Source organism: Hippocampus bargibanti, linkage group LG16, assembly GCF_051943395.1.
Source record: "Hippocampus bargibanti isolate YZ-2025 linkage group LG16, ASM5194339v1, whole genome shotgun sequence".
Taxonomy (NCBI): Eukaryota; Metazoa; Chordata; class Actinopteri; order Syngnathiformes; family Syngnathidae; genus Hippocampus; species Hippocampus bargibanti.
Window position 1 is genome coordinate 16438979 of NC_142749.1, and position 19472 is coordinate 16458450.

The 19472-nt window shown below is 40.3% G+C and overlaps 1 protein-coding gene across 3 annotated transcripts in view; it reads left to right on the forward strand.

Annotated features, from left to right (window-relative positions):
* Nucleotides 1–19472, forward strand: part of jade2 (jade family PHD finger 2) — a 49263-nt gene that overhangs the window by 12520 nt on the left and 17271 nt on the right. For all 3 annotated transcript variants that reach the window (XR_016117952.1, XR_016117951.1, XM_089017750.1), the window contains exons 4-10: nucleotides 934–1091; nucleotides 15295–15440; nucleotides 15851–16062; nucleotides 17178–17345; nucleotides 17441–17557; nucleotides 18534–18869; nucleotides 19140–19304. Coding sequence is in view for 1 of the 3 variants with exons in the window: in XM_089017750.1 (XP_088873876.1) it covers nucleotides 934–1091; nucleotides 15295–15440; nucleotides 15851–16062; nucleotides 17178–17345; nucleotides 17441–17557; nucleotides 18534–18869; nucleotides 19140–19304 (1302 nt within the window). In the remaining 2 variants the exon portion in view is untranslated. The remainder of the gene's footprint in view (nucleotides 1–933; nucleotides 1092–15294; nucleotides 15441–15850; nucleotides 16063–17177; nucleotides 17346–17440; nucleotides 17558–18533; nucleotides 18870–19139; nucleotides 19305–19472) is intronic.

A 19472-nucleotide genomic window follows, 5' to 3' on the forward strand; every position in this document is an offset into this window, starting at 1 on the left:
CTAGCTAGCTAATAGATAGCTAATAGACAGTTAGCTAGGTGCCCGTATAACTAATAGATAGAAAGCTAGCTAGCTAATAGATAGCCAATAGATAGCTAATAGACAGTTAGCTAGGTAGCCGTATAACTAATAGATAGAAAGCTAGCTAGCTAATAGATAGCTAATAGACAGTTAGCTAGGTAGCCGTATAACTAATAGATAGAAAGCTAGCTAGCTAATAGATAGCCAATAGATAGCTAATAGACAGTTAGTTAGGTAGCCGTATAACTATAGATAGAAAGCTAGCTAGCTAATAGATAGCCAATAGATTGCTAATAGACAGTTAGTTAGGTAGCCGTATAACTAATAGATAGAAAGCTAGCTAATAGATAGCCAATAGATTGCTAATAGACAGTTAGGTAGCCATATAACTAATAGATAGAAAACTAGCTAATAGACAGTTAGTTAGGTAGCCGTATAACTAATAGATAGAAAGCTAGCTAGCTAATAGATAGCCAATAGATAGCTAATAGACAGTTAGCTGGCTTGCCGTATAACTAATAGATAGCAAGCTAGCTAATAGATAGAGAGTTAGCTAGGTAGCCGTATAACTAATAGATAGAAAGCTAGTGAGCTAGCTAATAGATAGCCCATAGATAGATAATAGACAGTTAGCTAGGTAGCCCTAAAACTACTAGATAGCCACCTAGATAGCTAGCGAGCCTGCCAGATAGCTAATAGAAATAAATACATAAATTGATGAATAAATAAATACACAAATAAATACATACATAAATACATCAATAAATCAATACACAAATAAATAAATCACCAAAGTAAATGAACTGAAGTCATAAATGGAATTAGTCATCGTGAAATCTGGGCCTTTTGTTTTGTTTTGTTTTGTTTCTGTGGTTGAAAAAAAAAAAAGAATTCCCCTTGTGCTGGTTTCAGGTGTTTCGTACGGATTTCATCACGGCCATGAAACTTCCCGACTCTGCTCAGATGGGCCTCGACGACTTTTATGTGCTGTCGGATCCTTGGAGGCAAGAATGGGAGAAAGGAGTGCAAGTGCCCGCAAACCTGGAGGCCATCCCGCAACCTGCGGTCAGGTCAGGCTAATGCCACGGGCTAGCTAGTCCATTTTTGTTTTACTGTCATTTTTTGCCGCGGGCCACATTGTAGTTATGGTTTCCTCTCGAGGGCCGTTATGAATTTGGGGAACCAATTAGAATGTTTAAATCCCTTCAAATATTACATATAGAGCACACGGCAAATTAATGAATAACTCGTTTTCAAATCTGAAGTCAAGAATGACTTTTATTGTGGTTGACATCCAAAAATATGAAATTGTGGCTCAGATTTTAGCAATCATCATGGAATTTAACAAGTTTGATTTGCTTTCGCCGGCCGAAAAAAATGATGTGGCGGGCCGGATTTGGCCCGCGGGCCTTGACTTTGACACCTGTGCTGTAGAAGTTCTACTCATGATAGATTTTCCTCCTAAACTTTATGTTGATAAATGAAACAAGGGTGAATTTTCAAATAATATTACATATTTGATGTCATTTTATTTATTGGGATTTAATTAATTATGATATTTATTGCCGTCTTACTTTATCAATATTATATTATTTTCGATTTATTGGCACAATATTCATCTTGCATGCAAACCCGTAATTACAACCGGGAGAGGAAAAAGTGCAATAGGAAGACGAGTGTTTTGTCAAAGCCAGACGCGCCCGCAGCTCTTTTATTTTTTTTCTTCTTCATTCTAGCTTTTTTTTTTCTTCTTCTTCACTCCAACAATTTTTAGTGATGATGTCATTATTCATCACAAGAAGAAGAAGAAGAAGAAGAAAAAAAAGGTGCAAAATGCCTGTGCCCGAGGCTCCACTGCAGTGTGAGCAATGGAGGAAAAGCTTTAATCTGGAGAGTTGCGTTTGTGATATTATGTGAACACATTTTTACAAGGAATAAAATGGCGATTATAGTTTATGATGATGATGATAATAATAATAATACATTTCATTTCTAAGCGCCTTTCCAAAACTCTCAAGGTCACTTTACAGTCACAGGATCAGTTTTTCTGTGGGTGAGCAGCGGCAGCCACACGCGCCATCGTTCACTCAAATAGATAGAAAGCTAGGTAGCTAATAGATATAGCTAATAGCTAATAGAACTCAAATAGATATTTATGAAAATACAGTGAGACCTCAACTCACGAAATTAATTGGTTCCCAGACAGAGTAAGGCGAAAAGTGTGTATCTCAAAAAAAATTTCCCATAGGAAACCATTAAAATGGGAATAATCCGTTCCTGGGTTTCCATAAAATATACTTTTCAACTAAATAAGCCTAAAAAACTACACACAACATACCTTATTCTATGTCTAATAAATGTGCTATTGTATTGTAATGAAAGAAATACACTGCATTGTATCATAAAGTCACTTTATTTACATTTGTGATGGTCATTTATGGCTTGATGGAATGGCGTTGGAGGTCGAAGGTCATAGGGAATTGCTGTTTGGAAAGAGAGGCGCATTACATGAGGACTGTTGGTGCTGTTTGGTCGTGTGCTTCCGCCGAAGATCACTCCGCCAGCCGTGGTGGGTGTGTATTATGGAAATAGTGCTTATTATAAGGTTTAATTTTCTGAAATTTGACGTTTGTAAGACAAAAAGTTTGTAAGATAAGGTGTTTGTAAGTTGAGGTCTCACTGTATGTGGTTAATACTAAACAGTGGCAAAGGCGCATTTTTTTTTTAGGAATATAGTGGTTTAATTACGATTGCAAATTGCCGTTTACGATTTTGTCTTTGACTCGATTTGTAATCACCCACCCGTCAGCGACGGCTATAAAACAGCGACGGGTTCACGTACCCCCCCCCCCCCCCCCCACGCCTCCCATGCTTGTGGGTTTTGCTTTCGCTTTGAAGCGGGGAATGTTCACTCACCCGCGGGTAGTGAACGTCTTTCAAAATTTCGGGATGGATCCGTCGTGGGAGACCACAAAAGACACAGAAGCGCGTGCGTGTGTCGCCGCCAAAACCGTAGCTGTGGGGTCATGAACCCCCTCCACATATTATTATTATTTTTTTTTGGGGGGGGGGGGGGCGGGTCAGTCATTCATCAAACCAAGTCCTTCCCCGAAAAATTAGAATCTGGTGTCAAAATATTAGCTATCTATTGGCTTGCTAGCTACCTTTCTATCTATTTGTCTTACTATTATATCCGGGTTTCTTCCGGGATGAGTGAACGCTGGCGCGTGTGGCTGCCGCTGCTCACCCACAGAAAAACTTGATGTGTGTGACTGTAAAGTGACCTTGAGAATTTTGAAAAGCGCTTAAAAATGAAATGTATTATTATTATTATTATTATTATTATTATTATTATTATTACGACTACTACCGCTACTACCGTTACTACCACTACTACAACCACTACTACTACCATTACTACTACAACACCCACTACTACTACCACTACTACCACCACTACTACTACTACCACCACTACTACTACTACTACCACTACTATTACCACTACTACTACCACTGCTATTACCATTACTATTATTACTATTACTATTACTATTACTATTACTATTACTATTACTATTACTATTACTACTATTACTATTACTATTATTAAAAGATAGTTAGGAAAAGGGACATCTAATCATCCTTCATGAGCCACTAAAACTGCTGACTCATGTTTTGGGTTCGCTTCGGTCGGAAAAAAACAAAAACAAAAATTGGGGTGAACGAGTTTAGCTGGAAGTCTGACTCACTGGCATCTGCATGTCCAGCTTTGCTTGTCATTCCGTCCAGGGCAAACAGCCAGCGGAAACGCCGCAACCGGCTGCCGTGATTTGTTGGATGTCATCCAATGAGAGAAAGGCAATGTTTTCCTGCCGAAATTATTATTTTCACAAAGCTTTTGATCGTTGCTTAGAAATGGATTGGATTGGATTAGCCTTTATTAGTCTCCCAGTGGACATTTCACAGCAGCAAAGTGATGAAAGGAAGAGGAAAGGAAAGGAAGAAGTAGAAAAAAAATATGGGAGATGCTGTAAAGGCAGCCACTCTCGCGGCGCCATTTTAAAGTCAAAACAGCAACAAAAAAACTAAATGACAAAATATGACAACACAAAGACACAGTCATTCAATCCTAAGAACTTTCTGCACCCTCTTTGTTGTATGAAGCAGTTCTAGATAAAAAAAAACGTCCTTTTCACCAGTGGACCAAGGACGTCATGGTGAAATGTGCGCCTCTGCTACTAGCTAAATGTTGAAAGCAAACACACATTGACGAAAAGGGGTTGTCTCACATCTATCTATCCCACGTAAATCCGCTTCAATTCCAAGCCACAGACTTTCCAACATCACCAATCTTTCCGCTGAACAAAGCATGGCTGTGAAAATTCTGCCCAAAAAAATCTGTCTAGCAATGACAATCAAATGGCACCGACATTCCTCCCAATCAAAAACAGTGCTGGCATATTCGTGCTGCCTAACTGGCGCAACCGCTCAGCACAGTCTCCTCCTTGATGAATGTCGATTCTTCGTTACGCCCGGTCAGCGGGTTCTTCGCTTTCCACTTTGATTTGTTTGCTTTTGGCCAGCGCCGCCACATTTCAAGTTCGAAGTGCTTCCTCTCTTAGCGCCAGAGACGAGAAGTGTGGGTGGGGGTGTGGGGGGGGCAGGCTAACCGCAGCAGTCAGCCGGCGGTGCGCTTTTGGTGAATTCATCACTGTCCGTTTAATCATATGTTGGTGCACCAGAATGAATTTTGCTCGCCCGCGGCGCTAACGTCTTGTGAGGTTCAAAAACAGTGTCGATTAGCTCTCTGCTTGCTATGTATTGGCTATCTGGCTGGCTGGCTATCTCGCGAGTTATCTATTAGCTATATAGCTCTCTAGCTGGCTAGCTTTCTATTAGCTATGTCCTTGAGAGTTTTGAAATGCTCTAATAAATACAATGTGTTATTATTAGTATCTGTCTAATAGCTAGCTCGTTGAATGTGCTAAGTAGTATAATGTAAAGCTAGCTAGCTATTATCTATATAGCTAGCTAGCGAGCTATCTATTAGCTATGTCCTTGAGAGTTTTGAAAGATGCTTATAAATACAATGTATTATTAGTAGTAGCTTTCTATTAGCTAGCTAGTTGAATGTGCGAAGTAGTATAATGTAAATCTAGCTAGCTAGCGAGCTATCTATAAGCTATGTCCTTGAGAGCTAATAAATACAATGTATTATTATTAGTAGCAGTCTATTAGCTACCTAGTCGAATGTGCTATGTAGTATAATGTAAAGCTAGCTAGATATTAGCTATATAGCTCGCTAGCTAGCTATGTCCTTGAGTTTTGAAAGGCGCTAAGAAATACAATGTATTATTATTAGTAGCAGTCTATTAGCTACCTAGTTGAATGTGCTATGTAGTATAATGTAAAGCTAGCTAGCTATTACCTATATAGCTCGCTAGCTAGCTATGTCCTTGAGAGTTTTGAAAGGCGCTAATAAATACAATATATTATTATTAGTAGCTGTCTATTAGCTACCTAGTTGAATGTGCTATGTAGTATAATGTAAAGCTAGCTAGCTATTAGCTATATAGCTCGCTAGCTAGCTATGTCCTTGAGTTTTGAAAGGCGCTAATAAATACAATGTATTATTATTAGTAGCAGTCTATTAGCTACCTAGTTGAATGTGCTATGTAGTATAATGTAATGCTAGCTAGCTATTAGCTATATAGCTCGCTAGCTAGCTATGTCCTTGAGTTTTGAAAGGCGCTAATAAATACAATGTATTATTATTAGTAGCTGTCTATTAGCTACCTAGTTGAATGTGCTATGTAGTATAATGTAAAGCTAGCTAGCTATTAGCTATATAGCTCGCTAGCTAGCTATGTCCTTGAGTTTTGAAAGGCGCTAATAAATACAATGTATTATTATTAGTAGCAGTCTATTAGCTACCTAGTTGAATGTGCTATGTAGTATAATGTAAAGCTAGCTAGCTATTAGCTATATAGCTCGCTAGCTAGCTATGTCCTTGAGTTTTGAAAGGCGCTAATAAATACAATGTATTATTATTAGTAGCAGTCTATTAGCTACCTAGTTGAATGTGCTATGCAGTATAATATAAAGCGATCAGCTATCTAGCTAGCTACAGAGCTATCTATTAGCTATGTCCTTGAGAGTTTTGAAAGGCGCTTATAAATGTTTTATTATTAGTAGCTTTCTATTAGCTAGCTCACTCACTTTCTATCTTTTTGACTTACTTACGGGTTGAGTGAACGCTGATCCTGTGACTGTAAAGTGACCTTGAAAGTTTTGAAAGGCGCTTTTCAATGAAATGTATTATTATTATTATTATTATTATTATTATTATTATTATTCCGCGCCCGGGCTTCCATGTTTGTTTTGTCTGGAAGTCACGTTTGGGGAATCGCTACGAGCTGGCTGTAGATTGGGGTGCACTGCTTTAAATATTTGGCAACAATTATGGGATGTGAAGGTGGAAAAACCTCCGTGATGTCAAATTGTGATTTCATTTACAATAAAAAGAATAATAATTTAGTTTTATATTCAATTCCACTGTCATGAGAACATTCTCAACTATGCAAACATCCTGTTCTCCCTCGGGCGTGACTCATAAGCACAGCTTTTCCGCGAGCATCTTTTAAAACGGCGCCTCGCATAAAAAAGGCGGATTAAGGGTGGGGTTGGGGGGATCAAAGCTAGCTAAAAGTTATTAGCAGAGGTTGTTTTTCATCTTTGGGGGGGGGGGGATGTTAGCAACCCTGAGGGATGTCACATTTTTTTTCAGAGACAAACCTGCCTGTCACTTAAAGGACAACCGACACCATTTTTTTGTTTCCTAACTGACATCAGAAAAACGTTTTATAGCATCTAAAATACCCAAAACACGCAGGCTGATATTTTTAGTCAAAAATGAGTTTAAGTGTCCCAAAACTACTTCAAAATGCCGAGTTTCAGAAGGTCCCGCCCCCTTGTTCGTGATGTCACGCCAGGACGTCTTTGCCTTGCTCTAGAATCAAAACAATGGCTTCAGATTCGGAGATGTTTTCTTGTTACTCATCCAGTTATGAATATGATTCAAATAGTTCTGAAGAGGAAAGCGTAAATGTTTGCAGTCGATTAAAGAAGTCCTTCCGTATCAATTTGAGCCGTCTGGACTCCAATGTAGCGTCCTGGAAAATGCACAAAATGGCGCCCAAGCTCCATTGAAAATGGGCTGATTTCTCTGCTGGGAATTTGTGTCAACTAGTATCAAATAGTAGTCTTGGTGCAACACACAACCAATTCACTCAACCTATAGTCATAATAATAATAATAATAATAATATCATTCAGGTAAGGGTACATTGATGTGTCGACACGTGTGCGTCATCGCAGCTACACTTGACAGGCTAACGCATACATATTGTATCGCTTCCTGGAACAACAGTGTGACTCATTCGCTTCCCATAGTGGGCCATAAAAGCAATTTAGAGACACACACGATACACACACACACACACACACACACACACACACACACACACACACACACACGCAGACACACAAACAGGGATGGTGACATCATCCTGACCAGAAAGCGCTAGTTTGAGTACCTGGAATTGTGGTCTTGTCTTGTCTGTGATGTTTGATGATCTTTTTGAAGGACACACAAACACACACTTGGCAAAAACACACACTTGAGTATCACTGGAATGTCGTAATATTTGTCAAGAGAGAGCTGGAAATGTCAAAAAATCAATAAATCCCCACGTAAATACTTGACCGTCACTTTTACTCCCTAGCCTCTACTTGGCCCATATTCTCCTCTTTGCTGAAGCCGTTATTGTGCCGTTGCGGCTCGTTTTTGACTTTTATTGGATTGGATTGGATTTGCCTTTATTAGTCTATTAGAAATTTACATATACATACACATTACCCACTTTACCCTTTTACTTGTTAGCATTTTGCTCCAGTGGCCCTTAGTCTCCTCTTGCTAATGCAAGCTTAGCTTTTCCGACCTGTTAGCATCCAACTGCTGCAACTTAATAATAATAATAATAATCACACAAATTTTCTTGACATATAGTTCGACAATTGTAGTTTTCATATTTGAATGGAGAGCGAGCCCGCCATTTTGTACGCGGTTGAAATGCCAGTATAGGGAGCCCGTTTTGATGGATGCGAGAGGGACTTATTAACACCTCCGCTCGAGAGGAGCTGCAGCCTGTGCAAATGTTTGACAAAAGGGTGAGGAGGGGGTGGGTGGTGGGGAAACCAACGGGGAGAGGGAGAATGCGGCCAACGTTTGGGCAAACAATGCAAGCGGAAATGTTTTCGTTTGTATCTTTCGTTTGGCTGCTAGAGGAATGATACACGGCGGGAGGAAAACTTCAGCATCATGGAGAGATTAAGGCACAGTAACAGTTTTGCAGAGGTACGAGGGCAAATGCAGCCAAGTGGAGAATGGGGAGCGTTTTTTTTTTAGCAAGCTAGCTAGCTATCTATTAGCTATCTATCTGGTCGGCTATCTTGCTATTAGGTATCTATCTGGCTAGCTGTTAGCTATCGGTCTAGCTATTAGCTATCTAGCTAGCTATCTATTAGCTATCTATCTTGTCGGCTATCTAGCTATTAGCTATCTATCTGTTGAGCTAGCTGTTAGCTATCTATCTGGCTAGCTATTAGCTATCTAGCTGGTTATCTATTAGCTATCTATCTAGCTAGTAGCAATATGGCTGGCTATCTATTAGCTATCTATCTGGCTAACTGTTAGCTATCGGTCTAGCTATTAGTCATCTGGCTAGCTGTTGGCTGGATAGCTAGCTATTTGAGTCAGGAAACACATTAGCTATCTTTTAGTGAACTATCTAGCTATTAGCTAGCTAGCTAGCTTTCTATTTATTTATGTTATTCCGGGTTGAGTGAACGCTGGCACGTGTGGCTGCCGCTGCTCAACCACAGAAAAATTTATCCTGTGACTGTAAAGTGACCTTGAGAGTTTTGAAAGGCGCTGATAAATGAAATGTATTATTATTATTATTATTATTATTATTATTATTTGCTATGTCAGGCTTTCATATTCGGCCTCATATTCAATCCAAAATGTCTTGATCCGTGTAGCGCTTTCACACCAGCTGCACTAGTGACGTGTGTGTGTGTGTGTGTGTGTGTGTGTGTGTGTGTGTGTGTGTGTGTGTGTGTGTGTGTGCATTGTTTTGTTGGAATCGATTCACAGTGTGCATTATTTTGTTACACACAGGGGGAGGGGGGGGGGGTCTGCGCTTGTGTGAAAGGTTTGAGCATTTAGGGGGGATTATGGGAAAGAAAAGGAATCACGTTTTTTTCTCAGCCAGCCTGTGGCTGCGAGGTATTCCAAGAATGACATTTCAAACACACACACACACACACACACAAGCTCACACTTACGATGCTAATCAAATATTATCCAGTGCAAACATGAGATTTTTCTGTCTGGTCTTCAAATTTTATCGACTGCTTTACTACCCCAAACCACTCCCGTGACATCGCAAGAAGATATTTCGCAAAAGCTTTTTGGAATAAATTCAAGGTTTTAACGAGGGGTTGAACGGAGTGGTCATTTTCCAAATCTGTAGTCGTTATATAATATTACTGGATTCATGTATTCTTATTGTTACTGTATCTATTAGCTAGATAGCTGGCTTTCTATCTATTTGAGTTACTTCCGGGTTGAGTGAACGCCGGCGCGTGTGGCTGCCGCTGCTCACCCGCAGGAAAAAAATGATCCTGTAACTGTAAAATGTCCTTGAGAGTTTTGAAAGGCGCTTAGAAATCTAATGTATTATTATTATTATTATTATTATTATTATTATTAATGTTTGGAAGAATGACTTGTGGATGAAAGTGGGCGAACTACATTTGTCACTTTTTTAAATAGTTTTAAACTATATACACCAAATTCATGCCAGCCTAAATCAGTGTATGTCCAATTATGTCCATTTTTATGTCCAAAAAAAACAATAAAAATTCTGACACTAATAGTAATAATAATAATAATACATTTCATTTTTAAGCGCTTTTCAAAACTCTCAAGGTCACATAACAGTCGCTGTTAGATGTTTTTCTGCGGGTGAGCAGCGGCAGCCACACACGCCAGCGTTCACTCAACCCGGAAGTAACTCAAATAGATAGAAAGCTAGCTAGCTAGCTAATAGATAGCTAGCTAGATAGCCAGACAGCTAATAGATAGTTAGCGAGATAGCCAGTAAGATAGCCACCCAGCTATCCAGATAGCTAATAGATAGGACATAGCTAGCTAGATAGCCAGACAGCTAATGGATAGCTAGCGAGATAGCTAGCGAAATAGCCACCATCAATGACTATGGGAACAGCGACTGCGGAACAATATCCCAATAAAGCCCATTGCGTCATTCAATCTTAAGCACTTTCTGCACCTTATTTGTTGTATGCATCCTTTTCACCAGCCGATTAACAGTTTTGTTGCTAGTCAGATTGCTAAGCTAGATAGATAGTAATAGATAACCAGCGATAGCTAATAGCTAGCCAGATTTAACAGCAGCTCCAGATAGATAGCTAATCTAGATAGGACCAGGATAGCGATAGCTAGCTAGATAGCTAATAGCTAGTATGTTCACGTGTGCTACAAGCTAAATGTAAAAAAAAAAAAAAAACAAGAATTTGTCGCATACATTGATAAAAAGAAATCTCATGTCCTCTGTAAATCCGCTTCGATTCCAAGCCGCGACAGTTCCACTTACTCCATCTGGCCGCATGTATTTATTTTTTATTTTTTATTTATTTTTTTTTGGGGGGGGGGGGGGGACGAGTGCATCAAAATTTTAATGCGTCACCCGCAAAAATAAGTTAGCCTATTCCGCATTGTCAAAATTAAGCGGCGTTTTACCTTTTTCGTCTGTTGCTGACATTTTTTTCTTTATTCTTATTTCTGTTGACGCCTGATCCTCCAAAGCCACGTCTACATCTGGCGGGAGCGTCTTCTAATTGCTTTCTTTCTTTCTTTCCATCCTTTTTTTTTTTTTTTTTGTATACACCGTGTGATTTGCTAGCGCTCAAGGTTATTATTTGTTTCACTGTGCGTCTGCGCTGCCGATTTAATGAAGCCATAAATTAATGAGAACTGCATAAAAGAGCTTTTTGTGGGCTGGTGCTTTGCTGGAGGTGCAAAATTTCCCCTTTTGTCATTTTTAAACCTTAAATTCCATCAGAGGTGAAATAATCTATAAAATTAGACTAAGAAAACCTGATCCTGTCACTTTAAAGTGACCTTGAGAGTTTTAAAAGGCGCTTAGAAATGAAATGTATTATAATATTACTTCACATTTAAGGCGCACCTGCGTAGAAGGGTCATCTTTGGAAGAAATAATAATAATAATACATTTCATTTATAAGCGCCTTTAAAAACTCTCAAGGTCACTTTACAGTCACAGGATAAGTGTTTTTTTTTTGTGGGTGAGCAGCGGCAGCCACTCGCGCCAACTTTCACTCATCCCGCCAAAACAGTCTCGTTTTCGATATCGGATATATCATCCCGGACTCCCTTGAATACTCAGAATAGTTAGAAAGCTAGCTAGCTAATAGACAGCTAATAGATAGATAGATAGATAGATAGATAGATAGATAGATAGATAGATAGATAGATAGATAGATAGATAGATAGATAGATAGCGAGCTACATAAATAGATAGCTAAAAAACTCAAATACTGTAGATCACAGGTGTCAAAGTCAAGGCCCGCGGGCCAAATCCGGCCCGCCACATCATTTTTTTCGGCCGGCGAAAGCAAATCAAACTTGTTAAATTCCATGATGATTACTAAAATCTGAGCCAAAATTTCATATTTTTGGATGTCAACCACAATAAAAGTCATTATTGACTTCAGATTTGAAAACGAGTTATTTATTAATTTGCTGTGTGCTCTATATGTAATATTTGAAGGGATTTAAACATTCTAATTGGTTCCCCAAATTCATAACGGCCCTCGAGAGGAAACCATAACTACAATGTGGCCCGCGGCAAAAAAATGACTTTGACACCCCTGCTGTAGCTAGAAAGCTAGCTAGCTAATACACAGCTAATTGCGAGATAGATAGCTAATATATAGAAAATAGCTAGCTAGCGAGCTAGATAAATAGATAGCTAAAAAAAACTCAAATAGATAGAAAAGCTAGCTAGCTAATAGATAACTAATAGCTAGATCAAGGCTTTTGGGAAAATACGGTAATTCATCATTGCTCCCTTTCACCAGTCATTTACGGAACTTTTTTTTTTCCTCTTCTTTTTATTTTTTAATGTAGCGTGTGTGTGTCTCTACAAGTGTGACCTCGGTGGTGATTATGTAGCGGTGGTGGTGAGTCATGTAAGTAATGAAAGTGACAGATGAAATCGAAAACCTAGCGTGTTGCTCTTAAACGTCTTTTATAAAAGAACACAAAAGCACACCACGTACACAATCATGCAACCAGACCCTTGAGCCGTTTTTTTTTTCTTCTTTCTTTTTTTACACCTTATGTAACCATTCTCTCATCTCGCGGTTGTTTGTGTGTCTGCGTGCGTGGCGAGGTGTCCGCGCGCCGTGTTATTTCATTATCATCCCGCGATAAAATAGATCATAGCGCTTTTTGTTTATTTTCCATCATCAAGGAACGGTTTTTAAGATAGCCGTTAGCGCTCGCTGCTACGATGGCGGCGCTTCTGGGAGAATTGTTTGAAAAAATATATTGATATATTGTTTAGAAGCTAGCTAACTGGCTATTTGCTATCTATTAGCTAGCGACCTAGCTGGCTGGCTATTAGCGTTCTATTGGCTATCTATTAGCGAGCTAGCTAGCTTTTTTATCTGTTTGAGTTACTTCCGGGTTTAGTAATAATAATAAATGATAATAATAATATTAAACATTTCATTTGAGTGAACCCTGGCGCGTGTGGCTGCCGCTGCTCACCCACAAAAAAACGTATCCTGTGAATGTAAAGTGACCTTGAGAATTCTGAAAGGTGCTGATAAATGAAATGTATTATTATTTATTATAAAAACTTCAAAAAATATATTGATATATCGTTCAAAAGCTAGCTAGCTGGCTATTTGCTATCTAGTAGCTAGCTAGTGATCTAGCTGGTTGGATATTAGCGTGCTATTGGCTATCTATTAGCGAGCTAGCTAGCTTTCTGTCTGTTTGAGTTACTTCCGGGTTGAGTAATAATAATAATAATAATAATCATACATTTCATTTCATTTGAGTGAACCCTGGCGCGTGTGGCTACCGCTGCTCACCCACAAAAAAATGCTAGCTGGCTGGCTGTTAGCTATCTATTGGCTATCTATTAGTGACCTAGCTAGCTTTCTATCTGTTTGAGTTACTTCAAATTTGCTCGGGTTGTGGTTTTTATTGCGTGAGGGTGCTGATAAAGCGATGGTCAGACCTCTGACACATTTTTTTTCCCTTCTACAAGGGGGCAAAATGTGCCTTTTGTCCATGTTAGCGCTTTGTTATAGCTTCAACTGTTGTTATGTATTGTATTGTATTTGATACTGCCGCCCCCATTTCAAACTCACTTAACTCCAAACCCATATAACTTAGGAATTAACTTTTTTTCTGATGAAAGAAGAGAGTATAAAGTCACTGCATTGAATGTTTATGTCATACTAAAACTCAATATTCTGTGGGTCCTGCAATTTGTTTGAAAATGACAAAAACCCTGGCACTGCAGACACATTTTTGCACATCGTCTGGCAGTGAATGAGTTAAATGGAGATGCCACAAAATACTTGGGCTATCTGAAGACGCTAACGGTCCTGTGTCAACAGGAAGCAAAAAAATCGTTAGTCTGTTGTGATCGTTATGTCACATGACTTTAACGTCCATCGGCGGGGCGGCTGGCTCCCACCGGGTCACGCCCTCATTTCTCTCGCTTGTTGACCGATCGCGGAGACGTTTTCGTCTGGACGCGCCAGAGAGCAGACAGTGCCCGGAGGAACTTCCTGCTTCGCCATCCCCCCCCCCCCCCCACACACACACTGTGATTGTTCCCTTTGACACACTTTCAATAGCTAGTTTGCGTTCATCGTTATTGTCATTCTTAGGGTTAAACAAGCGGCCATTTTGTTTTGTTTTGTTATGTTCTCCACTCTCAAAAATTGACAAATTGCCTTTGGTGGTGCTTTGTTTTTGTTTTTTTTTTAAGATTCTGCCCCCAAAACCAGTTTCACCGCACCGTTTGAAACTGTGTCATGTTTCATATCTATCATGATTAAACTCAAAAAAGTTCTCAGGGAACAATGCTTGTTGACATAGTCGGCCATTTTGTTTCCCCAGCTGCCATTTTAACTTATTTCCAGGGATAGTTCAAAGCCAAATAGTTTTTAAATTGGTGTGAAGTATACAAGAATGATAGACAAACAGTACTTTAGATTTATGAGCCACACAGGAAGTCTTCCATTTTGTTTTTAAGTAGCCATTTTTAAAAAAATGTTGCAATTTTTTTGTTTTTTAACATTCTGACCCCAAAACCAGTTTCACCGCACCGTTTGAAACGTGTCATGTTTCATATCTATCATGATAAAACTCATAAAAAGGAACAATGCTTGTTGACACAGTCGGCCATTTTGTTCCCCCACCCTCCATTTTAACTTATTTCCAGGTATAGTTTAAAGTAGCTAATAGTTTAAATTGGAGCTAAATAAACGAGAATGATGGACAACCGGTTCCTGACAACTTTAAGATTCATGTTTGATCCATTAGCTAGCTGGCTAGCTATTAGCTGTCTAGCTGGCTGGCTTCAAGCTGTCTAGCTGGCTAGCTGTAGGCTATCTGGCTATCTATTCGCTATTTATTTGCTATCCATTAGCTAGCTAGCTATTAGCTGACTGGCTGTGAGCTGTCTAGCTGGGTAGCTGTTGGCTATCTATTCGTTATGTATTTGCTATCCATTATCTAGCTCGCTAGCTAGATTTCTAGCTATTATTTGAGTTACTTCCGGGTTGAGTGAACGCTGGCGCGTGTTGTTGCTGCCGCTCACCCACAGAAAAACTTATCCTGTGACTGTAAAGTGACCTTGACAGTTTTGAAAGGTGTTTAAAAATGAAATGTATTATTATTATTATGATTACTTTACATTTATGAGCCACACAGGAAGTCTTCCAATTTGTTTTTTAAGTAGCCATTTTTTTTTAAACATAGCCATTTTCATTGGTCTTTCAAAGATATAATTGTCCCCCCCAAATCACTCGCAAATTTTCAACAGGCAATTAAACTCTATTTTTATTTCTTTTCTAGGTTACTGCCCGAGGCACAAGACGAAACATCCAAGGAAGACAACATGGCACCTTTGCCTTTTCCCGGCCAAGTGTACAGCTGCTACGACCTGGACGACATGGATGTGGCCTGGCTGGAACTGGTCAACCAGGAGTTTGCGCAAATGGGTGAGCGAGCGTTCAGATTTTATTTTTGTACCAATGGGTGAAAAATAAAAAAAAACATCGTAAACTAGCTTAAAACGTCTTTGTTGGCGGTGAATTTCAGCGCTTTCTGTTGGCTAGCTAGCTAGCTTTCTATCTATTAGAGTTACTTCCGGGTTGAGTGAACGCTAGCGCGTGTGGCTGCCGCTGCTCACCCACAGAAAAACTTATCCTGTGACTGTAAAGTGACATGAAGCAGTTCTAGATGAAAGAGGAGAATATCAACGCTTCCTTTTCAGCAGTGGATCAGGGATGTCATGATTGAATGTGCATGTCTACTACAAGCTAAATGTTGAAAGCAAACACAAATTCGGGAATGGCAGCGAATGAGTTAGCTAGAACGTTAGCCGCTATCCTACTCCAACTCTCGCCAGCTCTGCCCGAACTCGCCGAACTGACGATGGAGCGCATCGTGGTGGAGCTGGAGCGCTCGTGCGAGGAGAAAATGCAGCAGGCCATCGAAGCGGAGGAAGGCCTCGGCATCGAGTACGACGAGGATGTGGTCTGCGACGTCTGCCGCTCCCCCGAGGGTGAGGATGGCAACGAGATGGTCTTCTGCGACAAGTGCAACGTCTGCGTTCACCAGGTAGCGCGATTTTTAACAGGGCAGCATTTCCCTTTTGTCCATGTTAGCGCTTTGTTCCAGCTTCTGCTGTTGTTAAAGCGCTATATAATAGCTAACCAGCTATTTAGCTAGCTGACAATTAGCTATATAGCTATCTAAGTGGCTAGCTATCTAGCTAGCTATCTGTTTGCTATCTATTAGCTATCTACTAGCTGGCTAGCTAGCTTTCAATCTGTGTATTTAATGGTGACATTCAGTGTATTAGCTAGCTAGCTATTAGCTATAGAGCTATCTAGGTAGCTGGCTATCATTTGGCTATCTATTAGCTATCGGCTAGCTAGCTAGCTAGCTTTCAATCTGTGTATTTAATGGTGACATTCAGTGTATTAGCTAGCTAGCGATTAGCTATAGAGCTATCTAGGCGGCTAGCTATCTAGCTAGCTATCTGTTGGCTATCCTTTAGCTCTCTACTAGCTGGGTAGCCATCTTTCAATCTGTATTTAATGGTGACATTCAGTGTGTTAGCTAGCTAGCTATTAGCAATAGAGCTATCTAGGTGGCTAGCTATCTAGCTAGCTATCTGTTGTCTATCTATTAGCTATCTACTAGCTGGCTAGCTAGCTTTCAATCTGTGTATTTAATGGTAACATTCAGTGTATCAGCTAGCTAGCTATTAGCTATAGAGCTATCTAGGTGGCTAGCTATCTTGCTAGCTATCACTTGGAAATCTATTAGCTATCTACTAGCTGGCTAGCTAGCTTTTAATCTGTGTATTTAATAGTGACATTCAATGTATTAGCTAGCTAGCTAGCTCTTAGCGATAGAGCCATCTAGGTGGATAGCTATCTAGCTAGCTATCTGTTGCTTATCTATTAGCTATCTACTAGCTTGCTAGTTAGCTTTCAATCTGTGAATTTAATGGTGACATTCAGTGTATTAGCTAGCTAGCTATTAACTCTAGGGCTATCTAGGCAGCTAGCTATATAGCTAGCTATCTGTTGGCTATATTTGAGCTATCTAGCTTCCTATATATTAACTTCCGGGTTGATTGAACGCTACCGCGTGTGTCTGCCAGCGTTATTATTTCAGCTAGCCTGATTAGCATAGCTAGCTAACATTTCTCTCTGTTTTCTTAGGCCTGCTACGGCATCCTAAAGGTCCCGCAAGGCAACTGGCTTTGTCGGACTTGCGCCCTGGGCGTCCAACCCAAATGTCTACTATGCCCCAAACGGGGCGGCGCACTCAAGCCCACCCGTAGTGGAACCAAGTGGGTCCACGTTAGCTGTGCCTTATGGATACCTGAAGTAAGACATGGTGACCAACAGGGGGCGGTAAAAAAACAAAATATAACATAGAACATGTCGCTGTTGTGTTACAATTTGCCCATATTGTGTGCTAGGTGAGTATAGGCTGTCCGGAGAAGATGGAGCCCATCACCAAGGTGTCCCACATTCCCGCCAGCCGATGGGCTTTGTATTGTAGCCTGTGTCGAGAGCACACCGGAACATGCATCCAGGTACTTGTGGTTGAAACATTTTCACAGTTCAGCCCCTGAAACGAGTTTATTTTGCCTCAATTTAGACATTTCCACAGATTTTAAAGGACAACCGACACCATTTTTTTGTTTCCTGACATCAGAAAAACGTTTAATAGCATCTAAAATACCCCAAATACGCAGGCTGATGTTGTGATACAGTGATACCTTGGCTTACCAACTTTTTTGGTTCCCAGACAGTGTGTAAGGCGAAAAGTGTGTATCCCAAAAATGAATTTCCCATAGGAACCCATTAAAATTACACTAATCCGTTCCCAGGTCCCACATAAAACATAATTTTCTACTTTCTCATTTTCTAAGCCTTAAAACTACACAAAATATACCATATTTTATGTATAATAAATGTGCTATGGTATTATAATTAAAGAAATAAACTTTACTGTATGATAAAGTCGTTTTTTTTACCTTAGTGATGGTCGTTGATGGCTTGATGGAAAGGAGTGGCCGCTTTCATCGGCATTAAACAATTGACGAGGAACGTAGCCTTCTTCTTTCTTCACGTCTGTGTAAGCTCTCAGTCTTACAGGAGTGGTCCATCGATGAAAAGGTTTCATCAGCCGTCATCTGTACTTCTTTGAAGGTGTTGGATGTTTAGCTTCTTATCCAAGATGCTTCGTCAGCAAACTAAAGTCTTACTGGTAGTTTCGGCCTTATTCTTCTTTCTTTCTAATTTTACCTTGTTCCTCATCAATTGTGTTCTGTTTAGCCTGGTTGATAGCTTTTTGCATCAAGTGTACAGATGGCTTGTGCGGGTTATTTGTGGAGCCTGATTGATGGGATATTTTAACCTTGCAGTCTACACTCTGCCTTTGAACTATCAAAGTTGAAATGAGTCCAAATTTCACTGTTTTGTATCCTGTTTTGTATTGTCTCTTTAATGTTTAATCTGGATGGAATCGCCCATGACGTTCTTTCCCCGGTTCTTCTTTCCAAACAGTGTTCCACGCCCTCGTGTATTGTGGCCTTCCACGTGACGTGCGCCTTCGACCACGGTCTGGAAATGAGGACAATCCTGGCCGAGAACGACGAAGTCCGATTCAAATCCTTCTGTCTGGAGCACAGCGGCGGCGTAGCGGCGAGACCCGGGTGGATCCCGGAGCTCCAGGAACCCAGATCGGTACCGTACTCGGTGTCGGAAAGGGCCGAGCGGGATCAGCTGGAACGGGACAAGGTGAGCCAACGCAAGCAGAAGCTTCAAGAACTGGAGGATGAGTTCTATCGACTGGTGGATCCCGGAGAAGTAGCGGAGAACATGGCACTTCCTATCACGCAGGTACTTCGAGAACCGGAACTTGCCCCCATTTCAAGCTCATATAACTCCAGACCCATATAACTTAGGAATTAACTTTTTTTCTGATGAAAGAAGAGCATACAAGGTTTATTACGCCGCATAGAATGTATTTGTAGTCCTAAATCTCTGTGGGTCCTGCAATATGAGTGACAATGACAAAAACCCTGGCACTTAAGTTGACACGTTTTTGAACAACTGGCAGTGAATGAATTAAAAAGCAGTAAAAAATAAACTTATAAAATCTTCCTTCAGGTGGACTTCCTGTACCAGTTCTGGAAATTGAAACGGAAGGCCAACTTCAACCAGCCCCTGGTGACTCTAAAACGAGACGAGGTGGACAACTTGGCCCAGCAGGAGCAGGACGTCCTCTACCGACGACTTAAGCTTTTCACGCACCTCCGACAAGATTTGGAGAGGGTAAGTCTGTGTGTGTGTTTGTTTGTATGACTAGTCTTGTGAGGACCATTAACATTTTATACCATGCGTAGTGAGGACATTGTTGACAAGTGAGGACCTTTTGGCCGATCCTCACAAGTTTTTCATTCTAAAGGCTTCTAGAGGATCTATAGATGCATCTGTTAAAGT